We start from the raw sequence: 12,663 nt of genomic DNA, 5'->3' as shown, positions 1-12,663 counted from the left end.
GATTGCCAACAGCCTTGACACCTTCTTAGTGTTGGGCTACCTAGCTCAATTTAGGACCCTCCTGGCTCTCTTCAGAAGACACCTCCCTCCCCAATGGAGACCACAGAGGGCTAGGCTACCAGACTGAGGCCTCATTTGCTTGTTGACTCAAGTGGACACAAGTCCACTTTCTCCTGATACATGGTCTCAGGAATGTCCCTAGAAATGGATGCCTCACATCCCATCAGAGAGCCAAGGCCCCTCCCCGGGTGGCCCCGGCCCAGCTGACTGGGCTTCCATGGCATTTGCTCACTGGCTTCAGGCCTGGAGGATCCAGTTTTAGTTTCCTGTGACTGAAGGGCTGTAAATTGGACTAATTTTGGATATGATAGGAAAGTGAAATGAGGTCGGCAAGGAGACAGAGAAGACGGTGTGCACCCCTCCCCCAGCTGGCCTGCCCCCCATTGAGCTGTGGGCCTACCAAGGCTGGCGAGACCTAGGCCTGCCCTGGGGAGAGCCCTGATACTCAGCCCAAGTCAGGCCAGGCTGCCGCCTGCCTAGAACTCCCCAGCTACAGCCACGTTTTGCTTTCTTCTTTCATTCTGTCCTATCTATCTATCTATCTATCTATCTATCTATCTATCTATCTACCTATCTATCTATCTATCCCCCTCTCTTTTTCTCTGCCCATCCCACAGGGGCCACCTAACTGTTGTCTTTTGGTTCCCAGAATAGACTTAAGGGGTGAGCATGGCTGAGGTCTGGCTGCTGTGGTGAACGTGGCTTCCAAGGGCTCTGGGGCCTCCTCCTACTCCCAGGATATACTTGGCTATCCCATGGTCCTACAACAGGGGTGAACTAACTCTCTCAGTAAAGGGCCAAGTGACATCTAGGAAATATTTAGGGTTTGCAAGTCTAGCCACATCTTTCACATTTCTCAGCCTTGCCACTGTAGCAGAAAAGCAGCCTCAGATGGAGTGTAAACAAATGGCAGTGGCAGGGTTCCAACAAAGCTTTATTTATAAAAGCAGGCAGTGGACCAGATTCAGCTTATAGGTCATAGTTCACCACCTCCTGCTCCAGACAGCTGGATTAGAAAGGATGAGGAGATTGGAACCTCAGACCTAGGGAGAAGGTACTTACTTGAAGTTGTTCAACACAGTGTCTGCTCTAATTCCGTGGTACTTGAGTGACAGCTTGCCCCAGTACTGTCGTGATTGTTGCTAACCAGAGTTAATCTCTGGACAGAGCACAAAACAGACAGAAACACAAAAACTTAAGGAAAAACACAAACTCCTGTCCCCATGCCCTGGCATAGGGGCCGTTAGTGTACAACCCTGACCTCAGCTCTGAACAAGGCCACTAAGGGGTTGCTTTGTGCCCTCTGTCTAAAGCAGAGGAGCTAAGGCCTGAAGAAGTATAAGACCTCATCTAACGGTGTCCCGTTAACAATGACAGAGGTGAGTTTTGAACCCAGGTCTCTCTGGCTCTACATCACCTCTCACCAGCCAGGCCCTGTTTCCCCGTTGTTGCCCTGCCTCGCCCAGCGTGTTTAGAGATGCTGGTGGGCCAGTGCATGGACATTCTCTTATATGTAAGAGGCGGGGTAGCTACTGTCAGTCTGAATTAGAATAAAGCCAGACCAGTGACTCCTGGGACTCTCCCACTTCCTGTCTGCTCTTTCTTTGGTCCTCACTTCTAAGTGGTAATCATTCCCTAGGTACCAGGGCAGGAATTCCTAGGAGGAAGTCAGAGATCTGCCCCAGAACTGAACTCCAAGGCTGCTCTGGCCAGAGGGTAGGCTTCTGTATGTGAGTCTGCCTCCTCTTTTCTTCCCACAGAGTATGAGGAATGGCTGCCCTGCCTCCCTAGCCATTACTAGGCCAACTCTGTGCTGGCCTGGATTTCTTTCTGTCTCCAAAGGACAGTAGTACCTAGAACACAGAGGCAGATGTTCCTAGTGTCCCCCTAGTGAGATGGCAGAGGGGTGGCAGCAGTTCCCTGCCCCTCCCATTCCAACATGACAGGCAGTTATAGGGCCCTGGGGACCTGCCTTCACCACGCAGCTACCACAGTTCCTGCAGCCCACTCAGACCGGCAGAGAGGTCGGCCCAGACAGAGGTACTGGGGAACCAGCGAGCTAGGTCCAGAGGTGGGTGGGCGGAGCCAGCCTGGGAACCTCAGGGTGGGTGAGGTGGTGGCAGCGACTGCAGCAGTGACAACTCCGATGGAGGCCTGGCGAGGTCCAGCCGAGCGTGCCCTGCATTGGGGCCTCCCAGCCCTGGCCCTCGGCTTCTTTCTCTTCCACTGTGATCCCTTCACCTGCTTCTCCTTTCTCTCCTCTCCTCCACCTGCCCCAAGTTTCGAGGACTCCACCCTGTCCACGGCCACTACCCTTGAGTCTATCCCCAGCTCCGCGGGAGAGCCGAAATGCCAGCGACCCCGCACACTGATGCGGCAGCAGAGCCTGCAGCAGCCGCTGAGCCAGAACCAGCGGGGCCGGCAGCCCAGTCAGCCCACCACCAGCCAGAGCCTGGGCCAGCTGCAGGCCCACGCGGCCTCGGCACCGGGCTCCAACCCCCGGGCCTATGGTCGGGGTCAGGCTCGGCAGGGCACCTCGGCCGGCTCCAAGTACCGGGCAGCTGGGGGCCGCAGCCGCTCCAACCCAGGCAGCTGGGACCACGTGGTGGGGCAGATTCGAAACCGAGGCTTGGACATGAAATCCTTCCTGTAAGTCCTCCCCTTGAGCGGGCTAGCTCCCCACCTCCCCCACCCAGCCTCTTCCCCCCAGGCCACCCAAGTCTCTTGGGAGCAGCTGGAGCAGGACGCTCCTGTTCCTCTGTGTCCTTGACAGTGTGTCTGACAAGTTTAAGGGTCCCCCTCCTCAGCCTCTTGTGTCTTATATCTGGAGCCCCACAATGAGAGGATTTGTATCAGAGTCCTTAGAACTCTGAGGACCCTAAAACTCCCTCACTGCCTCTGAGGCTTGAGAAGAGAATCACCCCCCCCCCTCGCCACGTTTAGTGAGAACACTAAGTGCTCTGGAGGTCTCTGAGATCTACCCCCCACCCCACCCCCCCAAATCAGGTCCCAGTCACTCTTGTCACTGTGCCAGCCTTGCCTCACTCTGCCCTTCCCTCCTCCTCTCCCCAACCCATCCCTGTTACCGAATCTCCAGAGCCCTGCAGTCCTCCCTCCAGTTCCCCTCCTCTCTGTAACCAAACCCTGCTGACCTCTCTGCCCCATGTATCCTCCCTGTCCATCCATCCCTGACCTCAGCCCTATCATAATGACCCTTCTTCCCCGAGGACAAGCCTGAGCCACACCCCCAAAGCTGCGGAGTGTGGTATTTTTCTCAAGGACCCAGCTTGGCGAAGCAACACCACGCTAGCCAGCCACTGGCCTTAGCTGCTTCCCTGGAACTTGCCCCACCACCCCAATCCTCACAGGGATATTCACTCTCTAGGGGCTGAGAGGCATGGGCCTATGAGCCTTGCACCAGCTTCGAGATCAGAATTATCACCCAGGTCTTCCCTGAGAAACTTACTTCTCAGGTGTGGGGCAGCACCGTAAGTCTGGGAGGAAGAGGAGAAGCCCAGGGCCAAGGCCGAGCTCACTGGAATGATGCAGGGCATCCGGAAGGACAGCAAGTTTCTCAAAGCATGTTTTATTTCCATCTGAAAGCCCAGACAGAGCTTCCGGCTCAGACAAGAGCCATAAACTCAGAAAGGCCCTCCAACAGAACTAGCTGCACACAACTGGTTGCAAGTCGCCTGTGCTGTGGCCCACCAGCCGTTTTGCCCAAGGCTGCCCCCTGGGAAATCTGGCAAGCCTGTCCAACTGCCTTCGGGGAAGGCAATCCAGTGCTATACCAGAGGCGATGTCCAGCAAGGCCTCCTGTCTTGGCCGTGGATTGTTCCGAAATGGGTGCTTTGGCCATGGAGTAGGAGGTCCAGGCATCTGGTTCCGCTATGGTAGGAACAGAAAGGAAGGTCAGCTGGGCCCCACCTGACCTTAGGCTGGAGTATACCCACCGTCTTCCTTTTCTTTCTGCAGTTGCTTAGGCCAGGGCCTGTGCCTAAGCTCCTTCTGTGGCCAGGAGGAATGTCCTGGAAGGGATGCTCTGGGTCCTTGAGAAAAATACCAGAAGCCCAGATACCAACTTTTCCCAGCCTACCATCTTCCTAAGCAACCAGAATTCTGATGGGCGTGTCTTAAATGCCTGTGTCCTGGGGCATGGCTCAGATGCCAGCGTCACATGCCCATGCTCCGGCCCCCACCGCAGCTCTCATTCCCCTTACCTGCTGGCCACCTCTAAGCTCAGTGCATCACCCGCTTTCCCTCCCAGTAAGGGGTTGCACACTCTGCCTGTGAAAGCCAGATACTCTAGGCTTCGTAAGACACACTCAATCTCTACCACATAAGGTTTCTTCCCCCCACCCCCGCCCCTTAATATTTTTAAATTACAGAAACCATTACCAGCTTGTGGACTGTAGAGAACCATTGACAGGCTGAGATGTGCCCACCCCTGCCCTGCAGTTCAACTGCTGTATGGCTGAGGTCCCAGAGTCTACTTGAGAGCCCCCCGCCCCCGCCGGGCCCTGCAGTAACTTGCCCTCCCTTCGATTGGAGGGTGCATTCTTTCTTCTTGATAGGTATGACCCATCCAAGCAGACCAGTGTGTCTCCCCCAAGTCCAGCTCTGCCCCTCATCCTTGCCCTCGTAGCTTGTGCAGCTGTAGAGAATGACAATCAGGGTATTTATGCAGAGGAGCAACTCGGTTTTTAAAGAAGACCAAAAGCAGTATCTGAAAAATGCATTAACTTGAAAAAAAAAAAAAACAAAAAAACCACGTGTTTTCAGTGAGTTCTCCTTCCCCCAGCTCAACTAGCTCCTGGACAGCCAAATGGAATTTTACCAATGTAGACATTAGCAATAGGCCGGAGTAAAAGAAGCCAGGTTCCGGCCTAAGGGAAGGGGAGAGTTGAGCCCCAGAAGTTCGATGCCAGCACATGTCAGCTTGCTGTGGCTGTGCCCAAGACAAAGACTAAGAAGAAGAAGGACATTCTGGGGTTAGCTTCCGCTCTCCCTCAGACCTCAGTAGCAAGTGTCTCCCATTTTCCGCAACTCTCATTCGTCCCTCAGCCCAGATGCTATGTCTGGCCTGAGTTCCCATTTTGACAGTCTCTCTGGGGAATAATCACAGAAGCTCTTACTTTCCATCAGTGGCTGATGTGATAGATTCCTGCCCTAGGATCCACCCCCTTCTGGAACATTCTGTCAGTCTCCCTGTCTTACCCTTGGCCCTTCTTGAAGCACATTTTCACGCTTGCCCTGTCTGAGAATCCTTCGACTCTTCATTCTGACGGGCTCAACAGAGGTTCTCTTGAGCTCTACAAAGCCCTTGCAAACTCAAAACCTCTGATGGGTTTGATGTAGAGCAGCCATCGGAATTTGCGTCTCTTTCCAGGAAGTGCCCGTGTCACTAGCAAAGCCCCACACAGTTGTCCCGTGATTTTCCAAGGCGGGCTCCACTCGTGTGTGGCCTTCAACCCCGTGCTGCTGCGCACACCTCCTCTCCAAGTCACACTCATCCTGTTGGTACCTGCCTGCCATTCTGTTTTGGCCATCCTCCCTCAGAGCAGCGCCTCACTGCAGGCACAGGCTCCCTGCAGCCCTGCCAGAGCTTCTCCAGACCTTGCCAAGTTCCTGCACTTTCTCTCCACCCTTGCTTCCTGATGCCTTCTGAAGTACTGCAAGGAAAGACCTCCACTGAACGGGTCCCGGAGGCCTCTTAGTCCCTGACTCTCTGGGAAGGTGGACAAGAGAGAGGTCTCTCTATGTATGCCTGTGATCTCGGACAGCTTTGGGATTCTCCTGTGATGGGCTGTATATTTGGAAGCCTGGAAGAAGCTGCTTAGCTGGCTTCAAGGACATCTTGTTGAGCATGACCCAGAGATCTATGAAGGGCATCCCTGAGCACAGTGTATAATGCCCACTGAATGTCAGATTTTCCTGTAGTGCTTCCCCTGTGTCCCTAACCTCCCCTCCCAAGCCCTGTACAAGGTATTGAAAGAGCCTCTTCCCCTTCTCCCAGGGAAGAGGTAAGCATGACTTCAGCTGGAGATCCAATCTCCAGCTTGGGTGTTCCCTAAGTCCTCTCCTCAGGCCTGTGCCTAGCCCCTGTCCCATGTTACCCCAAAGACTCCAGCTCTTGGCCCAAGGCCAGCTGGATCCTCTCCCTCCACCCCTCTCAGGTCTCCAACTATTTACAGTTCTGAAGATTGGTTTCTTTTCTCCAGGGCCAGTTTCTTACGCTTTTTCTCTTCTCTCTCTTTGTTTCTGTCTCTCTCTCTCTCTCCTCCCCTCACCCCTGCTCCTGTCCGTGGGGCCTCCTCCTGTCACCCCGGCTGGTGGGCTGCCCATCCTGGGCAGGGAAGGCCGGATGGTGGTGCTATCCCTGGTATTAGGGCTTTCGGAACAGGATGACTTTGCCAATATCCCTGACCTGCAAAACCCAGGAACCCAGCAGAACCAGAACGCTCAGGGGGACAAGAGGTACGAGCACGGGCGAGGCCTGCGGCAGCGGCAACAGCGGCAGAGAAGGAGGCACGGAGAGGCCACCTGCCTCAGCCGGCCCCGTCTGCTGGACGAGGTGGTGGTGTCTTCAGCAGATGCTGGGGCAGGAGAAGCCCTCCAGCTGGTGTTCTGTCCCCTGACCACTTGAGTGGTGTCCCGTGGGTCTATGAAGGGACCATCCTGGGACCATTCTGGATCAAGCCTGCTCCCCAGCATGCTTGTCCTGGCCTGGAGCAAGCCCAGCCTCCTGGGCCCCATCTCCCTGCTTGCCTCCCTCTGCCGCCCCTCCATCTTTCATCTCTGCCCCCCCAGCCCAGAAATCCCCGTTTCTCCGGTGGTTGGTGAGTGAGGGTGGATGTTGGGGAATGGCTAAGCCTGTTCTTCCTCATCCCCACCATCTCAACCTCCCCCTGCCCTGCAGGACCTGTTATGCCACTCAGCCATGGAAGAAGAGCCCCTGATGGGGAGGGTCTGGGGTGAGGAACCATGGGAGAGGCCTGGTGACCAGAAGGGACCAGAAGGGTGGCCCCTGAGCACAGCCTCTAGAAAGGGGATGTGGGGCCAGCTGTTCCCAGCAAGGTCAAAGTCTGGTTCTGCCAGGCTCCCTGACCCCATTGCCTTTCTCAGGGCCCAGTGAAGGCCAACAGTAGCCTGGTGGCTGCAGTACAGGCTAGACCTCCTAGCCTTCTCCACCTAGAATTCTGGGAAGCAGCTCCTGCTGTTCCTTCCCTCTGGTGAGGAGTGAGTGGGTGAGCGGTGCTCACTGGTAAAGGGAGGGTTGAAGGTCGCAGGGTTTACTAGCACTCACAAAGGTAGAATCCTTAGCTGCTCGTTCCCTCGACCTGGCCTTAGGCTGTGTTCACATCTGCTTGTGCTCAGTTCTGCATTCCATGAGATCAAAGACAGGGCATATGGGCCAGCATTGGTTTAGCCAGAGCCTTGCTCCATGACCTCAGACAAGTCAGAGACCCTGTCTAGGCCTCTGCATCTGCCTCTGTCAAATGAAGCATTGAGCAGGGTGACCTCTGAGGAACACACACTGCTTCTAATGAGGAAATGGGCCCTAGGGCCGGGACAGTTGTCAGATCCTGTGAGCTGAGCAGAGATCAGGTTTAGACTGGTAACCCTGGTGCTCATTAAAGGCCTTTAGGGACAGGAAGGGACTGCCCCAGGCTGCTGCTAGAGGCCTGTAGCTTAGGAGAGATAAGCTGTATTTGACAGCTATCTGGCTATCTCACAGTGGCTTCTGGAGACCAGCCCTCTCTTCCCTTCCCACTCTGAATCCACATTGCATGTCTAGTGGGTCAGAAGTCCCTACCGAGTAGGAGGGGAGAACCTGTTCCTTCACTTGGTGCCTCGGCTGGTGTCAGTCCCTGAGCCCGTGTATGTGAAGAAGGGGCTGGGGGAGTAGCAGAGCCTGCCACCCCCAACCTAACTGGGTCTGACAGAAGCCACAGGGTATCAAAGATGGGCTCTAAGCAGGCCAGAGGGCCACAAGCCAAGGGGGGTGGGGTGGGACCAGGGACAAAAGGATGCAAGGGGGACTGGAGCCCTCTGAAAGCCTGTGAAGAACCCAAGCCCTTTGCCAGGGAGGGTTAGGGGGAAGGTGTGAAGCGTGAGGGAGCAGATGCAGGCTGGAAACGAGATTTCACATCACCCATGTGTTAATTAACCGACTCCATTCTCACCCAACAGCCTATTTATACCTCCTTGCCACTCAGGTCTCCATATTTTAGTACACCCATACCTTCTGATCATGACATCAGCTTGTCCTCTGCCTGCCTGGGAAAGGTGGGTGTGGAGGTGGAGGCTTTGGGCCCTTGCCACCACCTGGCCCCACTTTCCCAGTGGACACATGCCATTCTCACCTGCTCATGCCCTCCCATATTCGAAACTCATTTCTCATAGCTCTTGGGGTGTCTCTTGAGTGGGTAGCTTCAAGGGCTACCCTCAACTGACTCTTCCCTAGTAAGTCCCCTATCCCATAGCTTAGTATAGGTGCCCCCACTAAGCTGTCACACCTCTGGGATCCACCCTTTGACTTCTGGGCCTTATAGCTACAAGCTGGCTCATCTAACCCTTCCTCTAAATCATGCCCTCTCTACCCCAGCTGACCCCTGGACCAGGTGTCTTTGCTGTTGGAGGAAACACTCAGCCCCCTTGGTCTGTTAAGCAACAGGCTCATGGGGGTGGGTGGGGAGAGAGAGAGAGAGAGAGAGAGAGAGAGAGAGAGAGAGAGAGAGAGAAGAGCGAGAACACTCTGTGAGAAGAAATCACTTCAGGGTTCATACAGAAAGGATGGGTATCTAACAAGCTACAGGGGATGTGAGATACAGTCTGCCTCTTACCCACCCAACATTTCTTGGTCCCCTGAGGGCTCCCTTCCAGAATCTCCCAAGCCCTGGGCCTCAACATCTATCTCAGGTACTCTTAGGTATAGGAGTGGGATGGGGGATGGAGCATCCACCCTTGCTGTCTGTCCCACTCATTCTCCCACACCACCCACTGCGCTCTCACGGCCATCTTTCCAGCATTTCACCTTTGCTCCTTGGGATCCAAATGGTTTCCACCGTGGCCCCACCCTCACCCCGAGTGGGGGGCAGAGCGGACCAGGCCACCCCCATTGCTCGCCTCCTCCGAAGCCACCATGTTTCTTCCGCCTGTGTGTCCCCCGCCTCCTCTCTGCCTCTCCTGTCGGCCGCCTCGCTCCTCCTTGTCCCCTTGTCCACCCAGCAGCCTTCTCCACACGTCTGACTAACCTTTCTTCGCCTCTCCCCTCTTTCTCTGTCTCTCTTCTCTCTGTCTCCTCCTTCCATCTGCTCCTCACAGGGGTGTCCCTGGGCCAGTGACCAGCCCCTCGGCCTCTCCCTCTGCTGATCCCTATGCCTATCTCTGTCCTGTGACCTCCGACAGCTTCAGGGGTGCTGACCATCTTTTCCCAGGCTGCTTTGCAGCTATGCTGACGCTGTGGTGTGGCCAAAATAACTCCGACTTTCTCATACCTTCAGTAGTCAATCTCACGCTCTCTCCTCTCCTGCTCTATTTTTAACCTGACTTTACCTCTCCAGCTATTTTCAGTCTCCTCTTCCTCCCCGTGCCTGTCTGTGTGAGCACGTGTCTCTGTATGTGTGTGTGTGTGTGTGTGTGTGGTCCTGGGGGGGTGGGCTTGTATGTACCTGCTACTCTGTGCACTGGTGTGTCCCGCACCTCTAGGGTGTTCAGGGAGAGGGCAGGCAGGTGGGTGGACGTGTTATGCCCTGTTTCAGCGCAAGGCCAGGGTCTCAACGGCAGGTGTATGGTGCACCTGATGGCCGGCTGTCCCTGCCTTTCCTGCTTCTGTTCTGTTCTAATTCACATGCACACTTTCGCGTGGCTGGGTCTCCCCCACCCTCCACCTTTAGGGATCTAAGTATGCCCTCAGCTGTGTGTGTTACCACAGAGGTGCTGGCTGCACTGCCTGTCGCCTTTGCTGTCTTCTCCCTGTCGCTCTAGATATCTGTTGGGCTTGTGTGAGTTTTTATGTGTATGTATGTGTGTCTGTGTGTGCACGCCCTGCTGTTGGATCCTGGTGTCTTCCCAGGGCCTGGCATATTCTGAGCATGTCTGTATCTGCCTGCTGTGGCCGCCCATGTACTTCAAGCTGGTCTGTGCCAGGGGATGTGGCTTGTATCCAGCCTGTGTGGCTCTGTGCTCTCAAAGCTGTTTAATTTTAGCCTCCCCTAAGCCCTACACCATCTCTTCCTCACTGCCTGTTCCCACCTTTTCCTCCTCATGAGACATTCCAGCCTGGTCCCTGGGCAGGGTCTTAGTCGTCCCTTCCTAAGTCCCAGCTGAATGGAGCCTGGGCTAACCACCTGACTGTTAAACCAGAGATCCCGGCCCCCTGAACCAGCATGGCATCGGGTATGGACACGGTTGCCTGCTAGGTGGCAGCCTGCCTTTCTCTAACTCTGGGTGAGAGTCTTATCAAATGTGTTGTGTGAGTGGGGAACGGGGTGGGGACTAGGGCTCACGGGGTTATCTCTTACCCTAAATGGCTGTTAAGGCTGAATGGGCACTTCTTGTGCCATGTTAGAAATAGAACATAGGGTCTTGATTAATGTTGGATAAGCAAGCACTTTATCATACAGCTACATCTTCAGCTGGTAAAAGAGCTTGTATTAAATCAGATTAAAATGTTAATGCTCAGGGCTGGGGTGATGGCTCAGTCAGTAAAAGCACAAGGACCTGAGCCTCTAGAGCCCATGTAAAAAGAAAAGCTGTGCATAGTGGCTTTGGAAACCCTATGCTGAGGAACTGAAGTCAGGCAGGTTCCTGTAACCCACCTGCTAGCCACACTTTACAAGCTCCAAACCAATGAGAGACCCTGTATCAAAAACAATAGAGACAGCACCTGAGGAATGGCAATCAAGGCCTTCACATACACGCATATACATGTGCATATACACATGCACATACAGGCATGTGCACAGTGCTTCACTCTGGCAGCATGCAAATGTAATATAGAGATTCCAAGCTGGTACTGCGTGAGACAGCTCAAGAACACTTTATTACAGCAGAGAGACATTGCCAAACAGAGCCATGTGGACAGTGGTCCCCGCCTCACCTTGGCTATAAGGTGAAGAACACCTTGGCTCTGCTCAGGCCAAGCAAACACAGGTGGGGCTCTGGGAGAGAGGCTGTGGCGTGTTTGTAGAGGGTAATGACGTGGAGAGACACCTGGACAGGCCACCTAGTGCCTCCCCTTTCCAGACTGGATGGAACAGGTCTCTGCAGAGCCGGAGAACTCAGAGAATAGCCATGTAAGCCAGAGAGCTGGGGGGCTTTGGGGAGTAACAGGAAGAGTGCAGGCTCCCTCTAAACAGCCCCCACAAGGCAGCTCAGCCAATCACCCGAGACAAAGGCTCAAGAAGGATGATCCCCAATTGTGAGTCTTCAGGAAACACCAGGCTTTCTGTGAACAAGGGTTTCACTCCTGCTGGCCCACAGGAAGTGACAAGGGCTGATTTCTCAGAGAAGATCCTGTGGCTACCCAGGCCCATGGAGCCCAGCCCAGCCCTACCTGAAGCCTGTGTTCACTGGAACTCCCTACCCCCACTTCCAGGTTGCCTGCAGGAGGGAAGGCTGTGAATACAGCCCCAGTGCCCGGCCAGACGCCACACGATGAGTCTGACCGCAGAACAGAGACCCGTTCCTCTGTCTCGGACCTCGTCAACTCCCTCACCAGCGAGATGCTCATGGTGAGAAGGGTTGGGGACGGGCTGTGGGGGGGACCAGAAGTAGCCAACTCAGTCAGAGACTTAGGTACTCAGTCCCAGCCGGGTGGCTTTGCTGACTGAGTGAGGCCCGCTCCCCTCCACCCCCATCTTTCATCGAAATGCCTCTCCGTGCCTCAGTTTCCTCATTTGTCTTCCTTTGGTCCTTTACTGAGCTGAGAACAAGATGTTTTTAAAGTCCTGGGAGGAGAAGCTGTGGGGCAGTGGCCTGGAGGCACATGCCCCTTCCCTAAAATGGCAGAGATGGTAGTAAGGTGGAGATGCCAGGGGTGACGGTCCTGTAGCCCACCAGTGACCTCGGTTGCTCTGTGGCTGACTGGCTTATGGTCCCAGTCTAGGTTGTTCACCTTAGCTGAGGCTGCAGTTCTCATGACACCTCCTGGTGGCACCAATGTGTTACAGCTACTTGTTCTTTCCAGAGGCCCAAGGACAGGCTTGGCAAGTTGGCAGACAAGAACCAGTTAAGGATCTGGTGGGCCTGGAGTTCCTGGAAGGAAGGCTTAGAGAGGGTTATGGTGGGGACCCAGCACCTTCTCTTTCCACTGGGCTCCCATACTGAGAAGGCAGGGTCTCACGGTTTCCGGGGCTGCCAATCTGTCCTACCACAAGTAGCAATGTGCACACAGAGTCACAAGGCTTCTGGGTAAGGACTTGTGTTTCCAGGCATCAGGCCTGAGGTGGAGCGTGTGTCTGCATGCCCCTTGGCCCAATCGTTTGCAACTACAACTCTGTGTAGGCTGGTTGTCTTTTGCTCTGTGCAGCCCATTGCCACAGACCACCCTGTCTTATTGCCTAGCCCCTTAATTGGTGCTATTTCCTGGTAGTCAAG

The 12,663-nt window shown here is 54.8% G+C and overlaps 1 protein-coding gene across 5 annotated transcripts in view; it reads left to right on the top strand.

Moving 5' to 3' along the window:
• Positions 1-12,663, top strand: part of Syt7 (synaptotagmin 7) — a 62,026-nt gene that overhangs the window by 34,755 nt on the left and 14,608 nt on the right. For 3 of the 5 annotated variants that reach the window (XM_029472667.2, XM_029472665.2, XM_021152359.3), the window contains 3 exons: positions 2,341-2,709; positions 6,415-6,537; positions 11,663-11,798. In XM_029472667.2, coding sequence (XP_029328527.1) covers positions 2,341-2,709; positions 6,415-6,537; positions 11,663-11,798 — 628 coding nt within the window. The remainder of the gene's footprint in view (positions 1-2,340; positions 2,710-6,414; positions 6,538-11,662; positions 11,799-12,663) is intronic. The other 2 variants (XM_021152360.3, XM_029472668.2) reach the window with 1 other exon arrangement.

The sequence above is a fragment of the Mus caroli genome, unplaced genomic scaffold (genome assembly GCF_978045245.1).
Source record: "Mus caroli unplaced genomic scaffold, Mus_caroli_1 scaffold_20, whole genome shotgun sequence".
Lineage (NCBI taxonomy): Eukaryota > Metazoa > Chordata > Mammalia > Rodentia > Muridae > Mus > Mus caroli.
Note: the sequence above shows the minus strand (reverse complement) of the source record. Positions and strands in the feature narration are given on the sequence as shown.